At 36.3% G+C, this 21,407-nt stretch overlaps 1 protein-coding gene across 2 annotated transcripts in view; it reads left to right on the plus strand.

Moving 5' to 3' along the window:
* The window catches only part of LOC122889718 (transmembrane protease serine 11A-like), a 56,311-nt gene that overhangs the window by 13,919 nt on the left and 20,985 nt on the right, over positions 1 to 21,407 (plus strand). For both annotated transcript variants that reach the window (XM_044225085.1, XM_044225086.1), the window contains exons 2-3: positions 4,564 to 4,685; positions 6,504 to 6,622. In XM_044225085.1, the coding sequence (XP_044081020.1) occupies positions 4,564 to 4,685; positions 6,504 to 6,622 (241 nt within the window). The remainder of the gene's footprint in view (positions 1 to 4,563; positions 4,686 to 6,503; positions 6,623 to 21,407) is intronic.

The following is a 21,407-nucleotide window of genomic DNA, read 5'->3' on the forward strand; positions in this document are numbered from 1 at the left end:
GACTGAGGAGTGAGCCTAAGGTGCTGCCTTCAGTGAAATCTTTCTAGAAAGAAGAAAAACCATGTGGAGAAAGAGGTCTATAATATCTTTTGCTGACCCAAGCCGTCTTTGAACTTACATATATAAGTCATCAGCTTAGAGACTGGTTACTGAAAAAGAAAGAATATCCTATCTGAGATCATGAATAATTAATACTCTCTATATATTCCTCAAGGTGTGTATTTTTTAGTGTGCAAGACTGCAGAAAGCATATCCATGCTATGAATATGCCCTTTTAAACACTGAATAACCAAACTTAATGAAGGTCAAATGAATATGAAAAATTGGATTTCACACAGATTATAGGTTGTGTTATGCTGAATAAGTATCATCTATACTTGCCCTTTCCTTAAAGGGATGCAGAATGCTAATTAGGCCACAATTAGGGATTACTTTTAGTATTCTTCCCATTTCAAGTTCTAAGAGTTCACTTTGTATTGCTCCCAGTTCTTAGTTGAGTAAAATATCCCTTAGTCTTCTAATTGTATGTTCAACATAAAATTCCATTTTAATGAAAATTTCTCTACCACCTCCTATAAAAATTAGAAATTTTAAATCTTACATGCTTTCTCTGAAGGCTATAGAGATTTCTGTACATCTTCATGAAAGTCATAATATTTCTAGCTGTGAAAAACTTTTCAAAAGGCCTCTAAGATTTCCATCCATCGATGTACACATTTCTTCCTCCAGTTATTCAAACTGTAATCTATGTGCTGCGATGAGGGAATTTTGCAGATGTAATTGAGGCCTCAAATCAGTGGACTTTAAAATGGGGAGATTATCCTTGGTGGGCCTACTCTGATCAGGTAACATCTTTGAAAAGAACTAGCTGGTTCTACCTGTAGAGAGAAAGAGACTCAAGATGTGAGAGATTTGTTGAAGGTTGATTCTCTATTGCTGGCTATAGAGATGGAGTGGGCCACATGAAAAGAATGTGGGTGAAATCAAGGAGGTTAAAGAGGAAGGTCTGTGACAGCCAGCAAGAGAACAGGAACCCCAGTTTAGCTTCAAAGAGCTGAGCTCTGGGGCATCTGGGTGGTTCAGTTGGTTGGGCTCCCAACTCTTGATTTTGGCTCAGGTCATGATCTTAGGGCAGTGAGACCAAACCCTGTGCTGGGTTCCCCATTAAGTACAGAGGCTGCTTGAGATTCTCTCTCCCTCTATCCATCCCCCTGCTCACAAATGCTCTCGCCCTCTCTCTCTCAAATAAATAAATAAAATCTTCAAAGACCTGAGCTCTGCCTATAACCTAAGTGAGCTAGGAAGATGATCGCAAATGTTAGATCACACAGCTGCCCCAACCAACATCTTGATTTCAATCTTGTGAGATCCTGAGCAGAGAACTCAGACATGACACATACAGAATTGTGAACTAGTTGCTTTAAGCTGCTAACTTTGCAGTAATTTGTGGCAATAGAAAATTAATACACCAGTATCTGCTTTATGGTGCAAGCAGGAAAAAAATGCATGAGCATCATGGTGTAGTGCATCTTTACTTACAATCAGGCTAGATTCCCAAGGCATTACAAGGCCTATTTCTTTTCATATCTGAAGCGATATTATGCAAATCCCTAGCAGAACCTCTCTAGAATGGAAAGTCAGTCATGCATTTTGCTTTCATGAATTTCTTGTTTGTATTTATAAAAGTGACACTGAGTTGAAAGTTTATTCATATAGGATTAAGTAGGGGCAGCTTTAGCTTATGGCTCCTGAAGCTTTTGTAATCTGGCACGGTATACCTATTATTCCCCATTCTTACTCCCATTTGTTGGGCGCACCCCACCTTGTACGGGATGTATAGATGTGACTGCCACAGCACATGAAGCAATGTGTCATTGTTATTGAACCAGTCTTCTGCTGAGAGTCCCACCATTCAGTATGTAATGGTGTGAGTTTGCGTGCATCTCAGTACTGGGATATGAGCTCCCTGTCATCCACCTTCTTCATTTGTCCTACTCAGAGGAACTCTGATGTGATGGGATGATATATTTCAAATTTTTTAGATCTCCTTGAGGTCTAGCCTTTCTTCTTTGGTTTTCTTATTGTTTCTGAATGACTTGAAGATACGCTAAGATTTTCTGAGAAACTGAATGGTCAAATAAATGATGAATGAATGAATAAATGAGTGAGAGAATGAATATATGAATAATAAATTAATTTAAGAATTTTCACAAATACTCAATGGAAAAGCCATCTGGCACTGAAAAAAAAAAAAAAAAAAAAGTGCCCCAGGAGTTCGAAGGCATGCATGAGTTTGAGATGACTGCTATTTTGGTTATAATAGAAAAGTCATTTAATCGTCTCTAGGCCTCAGTTTTCTCACCTGGAAAATATGTTGAATTTTTCAGGTAGCCTCTAAGTTATCTTTCACTTCTGAATTTGAGTTTTAAGCCATTTAAGAGGCTAAGTAATACTATACTCCATGGAGCTTCTGTTTGTTGTTATTTTCTAGCACCTTAGCTTTGGTCCGTTAGAAGACACATTGCCTTTCCACAGCCAGCTGTCTAGATTCTTTTTAATCAGTCAGTGCACACATTGTCAATATTTTCTATACTCAACAGAACACTAGATTTATAAGGTAAATACATTACTTATGCCAAAACTACCATCTTCTCAATTGTTTAGGTCCACAAACTGTATCTTTTGTGCTTGCATTTACATAAAAATATGCTTATATTAAAATCAATATATAAATCAGCCAATATTTATTTAAAATTACATTCAGTACAAAACATTGCACTAAATCTTGCGAAGGAAATATGAAATATGAAAAATACCCTCTGCCCCCAAAGCTAAATCCTAATGAAAGCATAAATGAAGTTGACTACAATGGCATGTTGTAGAGAAGGAGCACTACACAATGAGTTAGATGACCAAAACCCTTTTAAGCCACTTGACTCTAATCAAGTTTCTGTTCTCTCGGCCTCTGTTGTTTCATATGTAAAGCTGGTATAATATCTGCCTCTCATTGCTTTATAAAATTCCTATTCTTTATCAGGCAACCTTATTAAATCTTAATGATAAGAAGATGAAAACAATAGTCCAGCTCCACAAGGAGTGCACAGCTAAGTTTAGATTAATATACATGCAAACAAATACTTGACACAACATCATCAGCACTATGGTTGATCATAAGAGGCTAGGAAAAAAAGCAGAGTTCTTTTTCTACTCCTAAATTATGGAAATTTCCTCTAACTCTGATGTGATAAAAGTAAAAAATACATAGCATCACATTTGAAGTAGTCTTGTCAAAAGAATTTAACCAAAATTTAATCAAGTCTTTAGATCTGTTTAACCTAACAGGAAATGAGAGGGATAGAAGAACAAGGTAAATGATATCATAAGAAAGCATTCAGACATCTGTATCTTTGGGGTAAATACCCAGGAGTGCAATTGCAGGGTCGTAGGGAAGCTCTATTTTTAATTTCTTGAGGAATCTTCACACTGAGGGGTTTGAAGTGGCGGGGGGGTGGGAGGTTGGGGTACCAGGTGGTGGGTATTATAGAGGGCACAGCTTGCATGGAGCACTGGGTGTGGTGAAAAAATAATGAATACTGTTTTTCTGAAAATAAATAAATTGGGGAAAAAAAAATAAAAAAAAAATTAAAAAAAAAAAAAAGAAAGCATTCAGACAATTAAAAAGTGGGATGTTCTAAAGGACAACTGGTTTGATTTCTTCAACAAGTCAACATAATTAAAATTTTCAAAGGAAAAAGGACTCTTCTTTAAAAGACTTGAAAGCCATAATGACCAAATATACTACATGATTCTTGATTATGTCCTGATTTGTACAAACCATCAGTAAACATAGTGCAGATAAAAGAGGGAATTTTGGATAGTTGGATGTACTGGAGAAATATTGCTAATTTTTAGGAGTGTTATGGTATTATGGTTATGTTGGAAAATACCCTGTTTATAATGGTGATGTAATGAAAAGTCATAATGTCTTATTTCATATTAAAATAATGAAATTATTAAAATAATATATTAAAATATTATATTAAAATAAAACAAGATGAATGAAGCAAAATGGCAAAAATATTAACAACTGATAAAATGATGTGATAAATATAGGGGTGCTCCACTATACTATTTCTTCTAAATTTCTATGTACCTGAAATACTTCATAATCAAGACTTAAAAGATGAAAAATAAGTAAGATAATAGATTTGAAATCACTCTGTAAACTCTAAAAGGATACACAGAGAAAAGAGAAAAAAAAAATGTTGGAGGAAGAAGGGAAAACATCCTTTTTCAAGCTTTGGACCACAATGCTAAGTCAGGACCGGCCACCACAGAGAGCCAGTGCCTCCAGAAATAGAAACCAGGAGCAAATCATGGATTCTCAGATCCTGATCTTTTTAACACCTCCCTTCACACCAAGATGACCTTGATGAAAACTGAAGACAAATATCTTCTTGCTGAGAAAGGCAGACCAAAGCAACTTGATCTTATCCAAATGAAAACCGGAAAGCCTGTAACCATTACCATGTAAGAGTAACTGGTGAGTTTTCTTTTTCACAGAACAGCAGGACTTGGCACCCGAAGCAGAGTTTTGAAACCATGGATGACTGCCCTCCTCCTTTTGTTATTACTGACAGTGGTGGCAGTGACCATTGGTGTTCTGGCTCATGTGTTAGTCTCTGGTAGGTGAAAATTATGGATTTCATGCAGTTTGATTTCATTTTTCTCATTCATATATCTGTATATGTGATTTCATCCAAAAACAGTTTTGTACTTTTACCAGCAAATGCCCACATTTAGAACTGTTTAAATTTATTCAATAATTTTATTAAGAAACAATTACTGACTACCTAATTATATATGAGTACTTTTCTGGAAGATTCAAGAAATAGCATTAAGTAAACAAGTTTCCTATCTACTTAGAGCTCACGTGAAATCTAGATTCTTTTGAGATTCTACACAAAAGATCAAAAATAATAACTAAAATTTACTAGCAATCGTAATAACTCTAATCATCAAGTGAAAAACTGTGATAATTATTAAAATTGGCTCATTTACTCATCATCCTATCCACCAACATTTAAAGGCAAAAGAAAAACACATGTCCAAAGTAATATTGAATTTTAAAATAATTGGTAAACTCTAGATATGACAGAATGTTTTTACTTATTTTTAGAGAGAATTTTTTTTCTTTCTAAAATGATATTCAGGTATTTTTTAATTGCCTAATAAATAAATAAAATTGTTATATTTATAATCACACAAATACTGCATTTCAGAGTTCTTTTTAAATTGTATGTTTCTCTGTACAGACTGCAAACCATTAACATTTTCTCACAAATCTCACAGTGTCACACAGATTTGTATGATACAACAACTAGCTCAGGTTGCTTCCTTGAATGGTCTCATCTATTGTCATTGCCTCAGATTTGATGGGGAATGATGAAGAGTCTATCAGGCGCTTTAAAGGACACAGCTCTGGCCTACTATGACAACCCCACCTGTAGTTTATGCCAATGGCCAAAGATTCTTAGGTCAGTTCATGTGACTGCACAAAATCCCCTTTATTATGACTATAAGGTTTGATAACAATATGGATTGAGGAGATAAATATCAGGGGGACCAGAAAAGGCGCTACAGAGTCCACATAGAAGAAGCACCATCCTGAGATCCCTCTTCCTTTCCTGTAACACAACTGGGAAAGCCATTTTATCTCCCTGGTTCCCCAATGAGAGAGAATCATTCTGTGATGGCTCCATTCTCTATTTTTAACTCTTGTAGCTTTCTCGTCCACTCCCGTCCCCACCACACACATACAAGGACATACTCCTAAGGTTACCAGATTTCCCAGAAGTCTCCCCTGCTCTCTGTTTTCTTACCTTTCCCAGTAGCCAAGCAGAAATCTGACTGATTCACCCCAGTTCACAGTGTTCTAACTCCCACCTCTGATAATTTTCCCCCTTTCTTTTCCTGTCTTTCTTACTGTATCTGACTCTCCCATTACAAATCAAAATTCACAAGAACGTTCATTTACATCTACTTCCTGTAGAGTATAAGGTGGTATACGTTTCATTGTCCCTCAGCAAGGAACAGTATAGGAATTAATGGTTCCAGCTCTAGAGTCACACTGTCTAGGTTTAAACTTGGGCTAGTTACTAGTTATAGACCCTGGAGCAAATTACTTATCACCTCTGTGCTTCACTTACTTCACCTGTGAAATGGAGACCCTAATCTTGGAGAGCTAGAATGAGGACCAAATGAATTAATACATGTAAAGTACCCAGAACAATGTTTCACAAGATAATACACACTCAGTAAATATCAGCTATTATTAACACAATACATTAATCATCATTTTCATTAATATTATAATGAAACTACATTTTTAAAGAATCTCAGCAGTAATTCAAGACTTTATATTAGCCTCATTGTATCTGTACCTCTGATCCTGAAAGCTATGCCCATATCACATAATTTCCTACTTTTCTTTTATATCACAGGACAGAAAATGGAGTATTATCATGCCACCTTTAAAATTTCAGATCTACGAGTCAATAGTAATTCTGGACAAAACAACACATACCAACTTAAGGACTTACGGGAGATGAGTGAGAACTTGGTAAGTCAGATGATATCCTTTCTGTTGTGAAATAATGTAGATGGAAGGGATTTGTGAATCATTTCCTTCAATATTTCTCAAAAGATGATTTTCAGACCACTTGCATCGAAATCATCTTGAAGAGTCCTAAGCCCCACCCCAGACTCGCTGAATCAGTGTCTGATGAGATAGGTAGTCAGGGATGAGGGAGTAAAGGAATCTGCATTCTAACAGTGAGCCTGATACACCACTCTAATTCAGTCTTCTCGTCTAAAGGTGAGAGAACTGAGGCCAGCTCGATCCCAGCCTATGACTTCCCCCACTGCCCCATAATATCACCCAAATTATAAAGTGTAGCCATATAGAAATGGTTACTTGTGAAACCACATGCTTTTTTGTAGGACCACATTCTAAGATTTAAAATATTTTTTAAATATATGAGAGAAGGAAAGATAACCACAAATGCTAATTTTATCTCACAAGCATGCTAATAAAGATAAAATAGCCAGACCTATTATGTAATATTCAAATGCAATACTAATAATTTTGTTAAAACTAAAATATAGGACTTCCCCCAAAAAGGAAAAAGTAAACTCAGTTATAATAGAATTCTCTGCATGATGTGTGATAAGGTGATGGTGTGCGTGAACCATCACTTAAAAACTAAGCTTAATTTGGGGCGCCTGGGTGACAGTGGGTTAAGCCTTTGCCTCGGCTCAGGTCATGATCTCAGGGTCCTGAGATCGAGCCCCTCATCAGGCCTTCTGCTCGGCAGGGAGCCTGCTTCCCCCCTCTCTCTCTCTGCCTGCCGCTCTGCCTACTCGTGATCTCTGTCTGTCAAACAAATAAATAAAATCTTTAAAAAAAAATTAAGCTTAATTTAACTTCTTTGACAAGGAAGCATAGCAGTACAGTTATTTCCAAACAGTGGGAATGGCAGATGTATTGGTTTGTTTTAGCAGTCAGAGAACCTTTTTAGTTCTAAATATTTCCTTTCTTTCTCAAATGAATTTTCATTTTCCTATCACCACCTGATCTTTATCCCTATGCACACTCAATTGCAACATATTTGCAATAATATCATGGAGTTTATAACCTATATTTTCAAGCCTCACTAAATCATGCACTTTGGTTCCATCTTACAGTCTTGTCCTTCCAAATCATTAATTAACGTTTGTAGGCTGAAATATATTCTTCCATTCCTTTATATCTATAGTACCTTAGAAAACAGCATTTGCAATCATTTCTTGAGGAATGCCAAAGAAACCTGGGCACGTGCCCTGGTACTTCCTTTAGCCCTCTAACCCTGAGTGACTCCACATAACTTCTTCAATGTAAAAACAATAATAAAAAATAATCTGTCTTCGATGTACAAATTCTTTGAACCTGGAAACTGTTTACAATAAATCAAGAAAGTTTAAAATGTTTTCTTTATGCATTACAGCCAACATTGTTGCTGTTTTAGGCTAACCAAGAAACTATCTTTACTGAAGTAAATGGACAGGAATGCAATAGATCTTTTAAAAGGAAATAAAGAAAGGCAAAGTGCATTTATAATAGCAAATTGTGTTTGAAAACGGACTTTAAGGTTTCAGTAAAGCACACACTTCTAGGAATGAAGGAGCCTCAGGTGCAAAGGCTAAGTTAGGTTAACACATCACGAGCGCAGGCAAGGCACTTCTGGGGTCATCATTATTTTTCTCATAACACATTCTCATTCACCTCTCCCTACAGGCTACCATTCCTTATTTCATGTGTATTCTTTTGTTTGCATTCATTCTTGTAAAAATGAGTTTTGTTGTTTTGTATGCACGTGCCTTTAATTTATTCTTTGTGTTATAACTCAGTTGTCTTAGTCAGTTTGGACAACTATACCAAAGTACCAGATACTGGGTGGCTAATAAATACCAGAAATTTACTTCTCAAAGTTTTGGAGGCTGGAAGTCTGAGATCAGGGACCAGTGTGGTCAGGTTCATCAAGAGATGACCCTCTTTCAGGTTGCAGACTGCAGATTTCTAGACATATCCTCACATGGATGAGAGCAGACATAAAGGGCTCTCTGGGTTTCTTGTTATAAGAGCACCAGCCCCTTCATGACCTAATCATCTCTCCAAGGCCCCACCTCCTAATACCATTACAGTGAGGGTTAGCATTTCAACATATGAATCTGGGCCGGGGTTAGTGGGGGGTAGGGAATGGGGGCCAGAGGGAGGGGCAACAAATATTCAGTCCATGGCATCATCTTTTGTTTCAGACTTTTTTACTCAGATCTGTTTTTTAAGGTCTATCCACGTTGCTAAATGTACATCTAATCCATTGCTATTGGCTGCCACAGAATGATTCCCAGTCTGTATCTGCCATATTTTACCTCCTGCCCATTATCTCAAGAGATGCTACACTAAACTGCCTCCTACTTGTCCCCTATGGACCTCTGCAAGTTCTTCTGAAGGCAGAGTCACTGGGTCATTGGGTGTGCATCCACTTAACTCGACTAACTAGCTGGATTGCTCTTCAGAATGTCTGAACCAGTGTACATTCCGTCAGCAGTGCAGGTCCCCACATCTTTGCCCACACTTGGTATTACTTGGCTTGCTGATTTCTGCCAGCCTAATAAGCAATAACTTATATCTTATTTGGATTTAATTTAATTTTTCTAATTACTAATGAGTTTGTGCACTATCAAACATACTTATTAGCAAACTTTTCATTTTTATAAATCATTGGTACCTATCCTTTACCTGTTTCACTACTGGAGTTATTTTGTTTTATTAGAGTTATTTTCCAGGAGTTCCTTATATCTTCCAAATATAAACAGTTTGTTGGTTGTAGAAATTACAGTTATCCATTCTGTTTTCTATTAATTTGGACTATGCTGTTCTTCATGAAATAGAAATCCATAATTTTGAAGTAATCATCTTCATCAATTTTCTTTGTCTTATGTTCATGTTTTTTATAAATTTTTTATAGAAGACATTTCCTCTAAGTCATAAAAATATTTTACCATATTTTCTTCTATTAAGTTTATAGTTTTACTTTTTATATTAGGTCTTCAATGGATCTAAAGTCCACCACATATGTAATGTTAGTAGGGTCTCAGGTTTTATTCTGCGTATAAGTGAGCCAGTTTTCCCAATTTAACTAAACAATCTTTCTTCCCAATATGTGGTATGATTGTTCAGCTCTTTACATTTCTTTGCACTTGAGTCTTGCAGAAAAGGAAACATGATCTATCTCCTCAAATTTCTTCCAATCTCTTTGGAGAAATGAGAATCACACACATGAAACTGAACAGCCTGACATAATTAAAAACCAAATTGTATGTTGAGGACTGTAAGGTCAGAATAGCTTCAAAGAAAAGGAATTCAGCTAGGTTTCTGTGGTCAAGAGAAACGTGGTATTATTTAGCTCTGTTTAAATGAGACAATTTAAAATTGTTAAATGAGACCATTTTTCCTTCACTCACCACCAAGTCACCTTTAGAAGAATTACACAAAAAGTTCATGCTTTATCCTGAGCCACTCCTGTTTATTGTTGTTAAATCCCAATGAATAAAACCAGATTTTTCTTCTGTCCTCTATGGGTGCTAACTAGACAGCCAAGAAAGACAAGTTGCAGGTCCTGTTCTTCCTCATAATTGGGGATTTACTGATTTGAATGTAAATGGAGGTACAAAAGTAAAATGAGCTCATGCTCAGATACTGTTAAAAGAACTCCAGTAACCAGACACCAATAATTCATGACACTCCCAAATGGGTAGGTCACTTTCTTTAATTATTAGAAGTTTGGCTAGAATCACTGGCTGAGGCAGTACTTTATTTGAAGAAATATATTTTAGCAATATGAGGAAATATTTTTAAACTATAGGGCCATTACAAATGTGAAAGCTATAAGCTTGTAACACCATAAAAATCACTAACATGTACTGAGTGTCAAACACTACATTAAGCACCCGATTTGTATTATTTTAGTTAATTCTCAAAAACAACTCTATGAGGTAAGTAAAATTATTATCACAATTTTATAGATGAGAAAAATCAAGGTATAGAAAAGTTAAATTATTCAAGATCATACAGCTAGTAAATGATAATAGTTAAAATTTGAGATTACATGTTCTTAATAAACTTACATCATCCCTAAGAATCACCTGTGTGATTTTACTTCCCATCTACAATCCTACAAAATTCCAGAGATCAAGTAATTATCCGTGGTACATTAGTCTCTTTCAATTACACTATCTACATGGGCCAGTGACCATCATTTGCATTAACAATGGCAACAGTTGGGAATTTTCTTAAGGTTGTCTCCCCCTAAAAAACACTGCTCCTATGTCCAAGGAGCACCCAGGGACACCCAAAAAGGGTCTAAAATGATTCTCAAAATATACTTGATACTATGTGTCTATACAGTCTGTAACTATAGAAATAAGGAACTTGGAAACAGAGTTGCAAGGAGATAAATTAATTAGAAATTTACCGTCTAAAAGAATTAGATGAGAAAAGTGAGAAATTTGGCTCTGATCAACATCGAGGCAGGAAATGCTCCTAAGAAAAGGGAACTGAGTCAAGGTAAACTTAAACTTAACAAAGGTATTAGTCTTTAAGTCTGGATGCATAAGGCAAGAAATGCTCCATGCTTGGTGTGGGACTACGGCCCTATGCCTAGAAAGAAGAAACTGGATTTGGAAGGTTTGAGAAAATTCTAAGCAGACATCATCAAGAAACTTCATGTTCAGAGGTTAGAAAGATTGAATGTAGAGTATGGCTGAGAACTTACATGAGAACACAGACTTACATTTATTTTGTAATTAAAGATTAGGCATATCAAAAGGAAGATGTGTATTACTGCTCCTCCAATTTCAATGTGTTTAATTTGAATCCTGGAAGAAAAAGATAATTGTCTATTTCATGTCTAATCTGCAATGTAACACTGCAAAGGAGACATTATTATCACACTTGACAGATAAGAGAACTAAGCCTCTGAAGTTGAGGTCCACAGCCAGTAAATACCACAGGGGAGATGCAAAGCCATGGAAGAAATCGGAACATGTGCTCTTTCCATTAAATTGTTCTACTTGTTAGGAAGGTACTCAGCTAAGATAGGAAGCTCAGTTCTACATCAATTTTCTCCCATATAATATTTAAATTTATTATTTTCCTTTTTTAATTTAAGTTTTGTTAGTTATAAGGACATATGTTGTGATAGTTAACTCTTAGCTAAACAACACACCAGGTTTATTTGTTATATATGCCCTCTTCCATAGTTTCCTCACTTCCTGGTATCAGCTTTGTGTTCAGCTTTACTGAGATACAATTTACATGTAACATTGTGTCAGTTTACAATACAAAACATGTTGATTTGATATACTGCAAAATAATTATCACTGTAACACCTCCATCATCTCACATAATTACCCTTTCTTTTTTGAGATGACAACATTTCATATCTTATTTCCTTAGAAACATTCAACTATATAGCACAGTATTATTAGCTACAGTCCCCATGTTGTACGTTAGGTCCCTAAAACTTGTTCATCTTATAACTGGAAGTTCGTACCCTTCCATCAACATCACCCTGCTTCTCCCATGACCCCACCCCCACTCCAAGCCATGGTAACCACCAGTCTACTCTGCTTCTGTGAGTTCAGCTTTTTAGATTTCACATCTAAGTGGTATTAGACAGTATTTGTCTTTGTCTGATTTATTTCACTTAGCATAATGCCCTCAAGTTCTATCTGTATTTTCCCAAATAACAGGATTTCTGTCGCCCTCGACCCGCAAGGACGACAAGAAGCCCCGGTTCTGGTGTATCTTCTCTCTCTTTATTTCCGCAAATCTACACACTTATATACATTTACATGGCCAATCAGCAAGTAGGGTGACCAATAAGGGGCCAAGCAATGGGGAGAGCCAATGAGAGTCCTGTTACTATGCTGATTAAATTTGAAACAGCCAATGACTATGTCCTCCTTTAGGCGGGCTTCACCAGAACGTTCGTTGTTTACTTGCAGCTATTTTGCTGGCAGTGAGCCAAGCGCCATCTTGTAATGGCGGGGACTTTCCCGGCCGGAGGCGGTCCCCGACAGATTTCCTTCTTTCTTGTGCCTGAATAATGTTTCTGTGTACACACTCATGCACACACAACACCCACACGTTTGTATACATACCCAGAAGCAGAATTGCTATATCATAAAGTAGTAGACACTTCCATACTATTTTCCATAGTGGCTGCACCAGTTTACATTCTTCAAGAGTGCACAAGGGATGGCATCTTCTCCAACACTTGTCATCTCTTGTCTTTTTGATGATAGCCATTCTAAAAGGTGTGAGATGATATCTCATTGAGTTTTGATTTTCACTTCCCTGATAATTAGTGTGATACTGAACCCCTATTCAAGTACCTGTTGACCATTTGGTATGTCTTCTGTGAAGAAATATCTATTAAGCTCTTATACCCATTTTTTAATCAGACTTTTTTTTTCTGTTGAGTTGTATAAGTTCTTTATATATTTTGGATATTAACCCTTTATCAGATATATGATTTGCAAATATTTTCTCCCATTCCATAGGTTTCCTTTTCATTTTGTTGGTGACTTCCTTTGGTGTATAGGAGCTTTTCAGTTTGATAAAGATCCACATACTAATTTTTGCTTTTGTTGCCTATGCTTTTGATATCATATTCAAATAATTGTTGCCACAACTGATGTCAAGAAGCTTTTTCCTTATGTTTTCTTCTAGAAGTTTTATGGTTTCAGGTCTTATGCTTAAGTCTTTAATCCATTTCAAATTATTTTTGAGATGGTACATAAGGGCCCTATTTCATCCTCTGCATGTGGTTATCCAGCCTTCCAACACTGTATATTGAACAGATTATCCTTTCCCCAGTGAGTACTCTTGGGTGCCTTGTTAAATATTAGCTGATCATAAATGTGAGGGTTTATTTCTGGGCTCTTGATTCTTTTCCATTGGTCTATGTGTCTGTTTTTATGTCAGTATCCTGCTGTTTTGATTACTATAGCTTTGTATTAGAGTTTGGAATCATGAAGTGTGATATTTCTGGCTTTGTTCTTCTTTCTCAAGATTGTTTAGCTATGCATGATCTTCTGTCGTTCCACATAACTTTTAGGGCTTTTTTTCTATTTCTATTTCTATTTCTATTTTCTATTTCTATTTTTTCTATTTCTATGCCACTAGAATTTTGATAGAGATTGCATTTATCTATAGATGCTTTGGACAGTATTTACATTTTAACAATATTAATTCTTCTACTCCTGAACATAGGATATCTTTCATTTATTTTTGTCTTCTTTGATTTCCTTCATCAAAATGTCGTAGTTTTCAGTGCATAGATCTTTTACTTCCTTCATTAAACTTATTTTAAGTATTTCGTTATTTTTGATATGATTGTATTTTATTTCTTTTTCAGCTATTTCATTGCTAATGTATACAAAGGTAGCCATTTTCTGTATACTGATTTTGTATCTTGCACCTTTCCTGAATTCATGGATTAGTCAACAGTTTTTTGGTGGAATCTTTAGAATTTTCTCTATATAAAGCAATATATCTGCAATTAAAGACAATGTATCCCCTTCTGATTTGGATGGCTTTTATTTCTTTTTCTTGCTTGATTGCTCTGGCTAGAACTCCAGTACCATGTTGAATAGGTGGTGAAAGTGGGCACCCTAGGTGTCTTGTTCCTGATCTTAGGAAGATTTCAACCTTTCCCTGTGAAATATTATATAAGCTGCGGGCTTGCCATAGATGGCCTTATTATGTTGAAGTGTATTCTTTCTATATATAATTTGTTGAGAATTTTTATCATGAAAGGATGTTGTATTTGTTAAGTGATCTTTCTGCATCTATTGAGATAATTATATGATTTTTATCTTTCATTCTATTAATCTGTGTATCACATTTTATTGATTTGTGTATGTTGAAGCATCCTTTACCTCAGGAATTAATATTGCTTGATCATAATGTATGGTCCTTTCAATATATTGTTGAATTTGATTTATTAATTTTGTTGAGAATTTTTGTATCTCTATTCATCAGGAATTTTAGCCTGTAGTGTCTTTATCTGGCTTTGGTATTAGGTTAATGTTTGCCTTGTAAAATGAATTTGGGAGTGTTCCTTCCTCTTCATTTTTTTTGGAAAAGTTTGAGAAGAATCAGTGTTAATTTTTCTTTAAATGTTTGGTAGAATTCACTAGTGAAACCATCAGTTTTTCTATACTGGGAGATTTTGATTACAGATTCAACCTCTTTACTCCTTATTGATCTGTTCAGATTTTCTATTTCTTCTATTTTCTTCTTCTATTTTCTATTTCTATTTCTTCTTATTTAATCTTGGTAGGTTGTATGTTTCCGAAAGTTTGTCCATGTATTCTAGGTTATCCAATTTGTTAATATATAATTGTTCACAGTAGTCTTTTATGATCTTTTGCATTTCTGTAGTATCCGTTGTAATATTTCTTTCATTTTCTGATTTTGAGTCTTCTTTTTTTCTTAGTTTAGCCAAAGATTTGTCAATAAAACCCACTTTTAGTTTTGTTGATCCTTTATGTTATCTTTTAGTCTCCATTTTATTTATTTTTGCTCTGATATGTGTTATTTCCTTCCTTCTGCTAACTCTGGGCTTTGTTTATTTCTTCTACTTCTTTTTTAAATTTTTAATTTCAGTATAGTTAACATAGTGTTATATTAGTTTCAGGTGCACAATAGTTTTTCTTCTTTTCTAGTTCCTTGAGGTGTGAGTTGGGTTGTTTATTTAAGATATTTTTTTTCTTAATGTAGACATGTATCACTGTGAAATTCCACTTTAGAACTGCTTTTGCAGCATCCCATAGTTTTGATATGTGTTTCCATTTTCATTTGTTTCAAGATTTTTTTTTTCCTTTTGGTTTCTCCTCTGATCCATTGGTTGTTCAGAAGTGTGTTGCTTAATTTCCACATATTTGTGAATTTTCTAGCTTTCCTCCAGTTATTAACTTCTAGTTTCATGCTAGTCAAAACATAGTAGTCAAAACATAGTCAAAAACATAGTATGATTTCAGTCTTAAGTATTTGCAAAGACTTGTTGTGACTTATAATGATCTATCATTATAGATCATATAAATCCTAAAGAGTTTCCTGTGTGTGCTTAAGAAAATGTGTATTCTCTTGCTGTTAGGTGGGATATCCTATATATGTCTGGTTAGTCCACTTGGTATAAAGTATGGCCAAATCCAATGTTTCCTTATTGATTTTCTGTCTGGATGATGGATCCATGATAAAAATGGAATGCTGAAGTCCTCTACTATTATTGTATAGTTTATTTCTCTCTTCAGATCTGTTTGTATTTGCTTGATTTATTTGGGTACTCTAATGTTAGGTACAATATTTATGATGGTTATGTCTTCCTGATGAATTGACTCCTTTTTCATTATATAATGACTTTCTTTGTCTTTTGATACCAGTTTTGGCTTATGGTCTCTTGTCTGTATCAGTTTTTGAGGAGGAAGACAACAGAAACAAACAACTATAATAGAGGAAGGAGGGTGATGAAAATATCTGCCTGTATATGTTTAGCATAAACAAACCATGAGTAGGAGAAAAATGTGGATGGGTGTTTTCTGAGAGAAGTTTTTTTTTGAGAAAGGAGGCAATATGAACCATCTCTAAACTTCCTGATGAAGTTAGATTGTAGCACAATCTTTACTGGATAATCTATTTAGATTATTGTTCATCATTCAGGAAATATAAAAGATTCTAAGAGTACTGATTCATATTCTCTCCCTTTCTCCTTTTCACTGAATAATTTGGAGATTTCAAGGACAAGACACCTGGAGAGCACAGGAACCTTCTAAAAAAATGACTTTCCTTTGCCTCAGGCATTCTGGTTTAAATTTCTTTAGTACAACTTTGAAAAGACACAAATTATATATTTTCCTCTTCTAAAATGGTAATTCAGAGATCTAAGCCTTTGTGTTATGCTGAAAGTTACTAATTTATCCTTTATCACCCTTAATTGCAAACACTTTAATTTATCGAATTTACTTTGCCTCTCAGTCTCAGGAATGTAAGCCAATTTGGGATAAGGCTTATCCAATATATTGCTACTTGCTATGTGTGATTAAACGGTTACAGATGTCCATCTGTTTTTCTCTAACATCCTATAAGGAAACACTGAGGAGGACTAGGGCAACCAAAGAAATATCTTCAATAATATCACATAATATCACAACCGATTTGTTGATATCATTACTCCTGGTTTGGGGTAATCAGAATGTCACACTTCCATGGCACTTCACCCACATACCCACAGCCCCCACATGACTGGATCCAACTGCCATCTCTACTAGACATAGCATTTTTTTTTTTTTTTTGAAAGGACTTTTGTGGACACAAATTGACTCAATATCCAGAAGGCCACCAAACTTCAGAATTCCATAAATACTATCACTGATGTGAAGGGTGTCCACACTCTATGTAGGTTTAGAAAAATTATTCATAGCTGACTTTTTGATTCTTGGGTTTTGCCAAAATAAAATGAGTTTTAAATAGATAACAACTTTAAAAATTACAATAAGAACTATCAAGATTATAGTTCTCATTTTTAGAGGACAAAGAAAACAGACTGCCTTGCCAGAGGGCTAAAACAGTTTCTTGACCCCTTAGGTGCTGCCTACTACACTTGTGGGTAGGAGCTTTTAGTAAAAACCCACCTGTGTGCTTATCCCAAGATCAGCTAGTTCAACTGGGCAAGTCACTTCCTCATCTATGTAATGCAGACGATAATAATGTTCACCTCAGAGGGTTGAGGAGAAAAGCAAATGAGCTCCCAAATACAATGGGGTTAGTGCTTGGTGCACAGGTGATGCACAACTATGAAGACTATTCCCACCATTATGACTACTGTAGTCTTACCATGGAGGAGCTCTCCATAAACAATCACATTACCTGAAATGGTCCAAAAGGAGAAAGGATTCCCATCAGTAATTCATAGTCAATTTGCTTTTTTCTTCAGAAGCATTGGTCTGAATCTGATGAAAAGCTCATTAAAAACTCTTGCAACTCTTGCCTGGGTGGCTCAGTGGGTTAAACCACTGCCTTCAGTTCAGGTGATGATCTCAGGGTCCTGGGATAGAGCCCCGCATCAGGCTTTCTGTTCAGCAGGGAGTCTGCTTCCCTTTCTCTCTCTGCTTGACTCTCTGCCTACTTGTGATCTCTCTCTGTCAAATAAATGGATTTAAAAACAAAACAAAACAACAACAACAAAAAAAAGCCTCTTGCAACTTTCCTGGTAAATGCAGGGCTTTCTGATAAATACTCACTTTCTTTCATTCATTCATCCAAAAAAAAGAAAAAATGCTCTCTAAAGGGTGTGTAGTATAGTAAAGGAAATTTTAAAAATTACATAAATAACTATATTAAGGAGGGAGTAGAAGGTGTAAGAGTGATAAGAAAGATTAAGGCGGAAAGAGGAAAGATTACTCTGAGGTTCAAGGAATAATCGCAAAGAAGGTATTATCTGAAATAGACCTTGAAGGAGAGTTCTGATTCAAAAAAGGAGCGCCAGCAGAATGGGGGAGGGTCCTACAGATTCAAGGAATAGTTTAAAAAGGACAAGTAAACAGGAAATAAGGGCCAAGCCTGACAGGTACAGGTCTGTTGAAGACGGGATAGAAGATGGCCAACAGAAGGTGACGACCTTCAGTATCTGACGCTGTGACCCGAGGCAAAAATGACTTGTGCTTTATTTCCTACTTTTACCTGCGTTCAGCCCTTGTAGCAAGGCAATTTCAATTAAGTCTTATTTAAAACTAAACGTGTCTTTTTTTTTTTTTTAAAGCATCTCTTACACTGTTCTTTATGTGCTACTCTTATTATAATTGGGAGAAAGCAATATTCCTCACGGCATGTTTGTGGGTCCTTTGATTCTGGGGGCTCATCTGGTGTGACATTGGAAGAAACTGTTTTTATATCATTAGCCCATCTCTTGATGGCATATCTACCTGAAGGTCGCAGTCTGAGCCCTGAGACAGCTCCTATGTAAAATCGGAGATTGCTGAAAGAAAAGCCAAGTTGGGCAGCTTCGGACCGTGAAAGGCGTGGGCCATGTGTAAACAAACTTGTGCAGGAATGAGAGCTGATTGCATGGGTGCGTCTGTTGGTTGGAGTTAACAGCCTCTCCCTAACTCTTTTATTAAACACTCAACTAACCTTCAATTGCCCTTTTAGAACTTAATCTCAGCGCAACTTCCAGCATTTCAAAATCATCAGACCTAAGGAGGTACTACCCTGAAAGGGGTGGGGTCAGTGTTTAAAGTTAAGTGACTAATTACAACAAGCAAACTCTGCAAATGCCCCAGAATGGGAGGGGGGCTGGATTTATAAATCAGTATCTCTATTAGCTTGTGTAAATAATACACTTAAACTGGCACACCAGTTTGTTTGTTTTTTTAAAGTGTTCTTAACTCTTACAAATACAGAATGCCAAACTATCAGCAGAGTATTTCTTATGACCTAAGCCTTCATCTTCTAGGAAAGATTAATCATGATTAATGATTCTTTATCTTAGGGTCTCTAGAAAGCTAGTTCACACATAAAATCCACTCAGCAATAGAGTTTAGGCTCCTGTTTTCTCCGATTCACCCCTGTTGGAAATTCCTTGATTGCAGAAACCCTTTAAGCCAGTCCCTGTGCGGCAGAATTTCTCCACGTTTTCCTCGGACCACCAGAGAATCACCTGAAGATCTTGGGCCTCACCCCAGGCTAATAAAAGAGACTTTATAGGGAGGGGCAGGGTCCTGGAATTTGTATTAGAAGAAAGAAAACCTTATTTCTATGATTAGTTAAGTCACTTATGCCTAGATTCCCCTTACGCTGTTCCTCAGCTTCTCTCTTCCCAAACAACTGAACCAACGACGGGACTGATGCTCGGTGTAGGTATTGCAGCAGCCACGTGACTTTAGAATGATGTCATCTAAAGTCAAAAACTTAACCTAATACCTTCACCAACAAGTTATAAACAGCCAAGGGAACATCTGTGGGTGGAATTTCAGAGGATAATTACAAACGTCTGTAAATACTCAGCCGCTATTTACTTTTCTTCCATTTAATATTTGGCACTATTTTCCTGTAGAGTTGGCATAGGTTTTTTTTTTTTTTTCCTTTTCTTTCCTTTTGGATTTTCCCCAGATACTGAGTAATAAGAATAGCTGTGTGCAACGAAAAGAGAACTCGTTACATCAATGTCACTCCTCCAAAAACACACCTCCCAAAACGGTTTCATTTTTAGCTTAGAAACCCCACACCTTCTCTGTCCATTTAAACTCTTCTTACATAAATACAAATAAGTGTATATTTTGGATACTAGCAGTTTTTCAATTTTCTAAGTACTGCCTTTGATCTTCAGGTTTACAAATATACAACCAATTCTATCTTGACAAGTTCTATAGTTTAAGTCAACCTGATGTTTATTTTATAATGTATCATTTTGGTTCTGTGAAAGAACTTGAAGTAAAATGTACATCACATTGATCAAGGAGGCTGGCATTTAATGAGAAGAGATGGCCCCGCAAACAGAAAATCTAAATATAAGTCCCAGTGTATGATCCCCATGATGCCAGGGAATTTTTATATAATGTCTCCAAGTGTCAAATAAAATACAAATCGAAATCATTTTTTTAACTTTATTTTTTCAGTGTTCCAAAATTCACTGTTTATGCACCACACCCAGTGCTCCATGCAATACCTGCCGTCCTTAATACCTACCACCAGGCTCACGACCCCTCCCTTCCAAAACCCTCAGTTTGTTTCTCAGACTCTACGGTCTCTCACAGTTCATCTCCCAAGATCATTTTTATTCCATACCAGTTATCATAAGGGTTAAAGGAGTCCAGAAATATTTTGTGTCCCAATTAAGTACTTGTGAATGCCGGGTAGTGCTAAGGAAGCCATGACTTGTTCCTTGATCTCTGACATAGCCTTCCATTTATTTTCATGTTTTTGCATTTTTCAAAATAAGTTGGTTTTCTTGTCCCTTCCTTAAAGACTTAGGACGTGGGTTTTGCACATTTGGTTCATCTAATGTGAAATGCAACGCTCGTTTAATTTAGATGACACTGTTGCCACCAAGTGCTCACTAGGAGTTACTGCAAGTCAAACCCCAGGCGTGATAAGCCACAGCCACATGATGCGGGATCATGCAATTAAAATTCTGTGCGAATGAACCAAAAGTAGTAGCTTATTTTCTCCTTCCATGGTGATATAAACTGAGTAATACAGCATTCATCTAAATCTACAACGCTGTCTTACTCCTTCTTCATCCCTGATTTACACTAGAGCCCACAGCCAACAACAATTTAAAAATCGTTGGCTCTCTCCCAAATGCCTAATTCCTGTTCTCTGTACTTAGAGCCAAAGACCTGCAGAGAAATCTGAGACCTGCGATGCCAGCATGGCGAAGGGGGGTCGGGAACCACCTGAAGATCACTACCAAAATACACCCAACATCTTATGTGTGTTTAATCGTTATACCCTATGAACAGCATATCAGTATCTTTTTTTTTACAGGTTGGGAAACTGAGGCTCAGACTGGTTCAGTAACTTCCAACGTTGCCCAGTTCATGAGCAGCAAAATAGGCTTCAAACCCAGTACTCAGCCAAGGTTCTCTCAAAGCCTCCCTCCATGCCACATTTTGGCTCTGGGTCTTTTGGCTTCACCTTCTATAGAATTTTAGGAAGATTCTTAAAGTACCTATGTCAGCATATTAGAATCACCTGGGGAGGTTTTTAAAAATATGAATGCCTAGGTTCCTTCCTAATC

This window comes from Neovison vison, chromosome 11 (genome assembly GCF_020171115.1).
Source record: "Neovison vison isolate M4711 chromosome 11, ASM_NN_V1, whole genome shotgun sequence".
NCBI lineage: Eukaryota > Metazoa > Chordata > Mammalia > Carnivora > Mustelidae > Neogale > Neogale vison.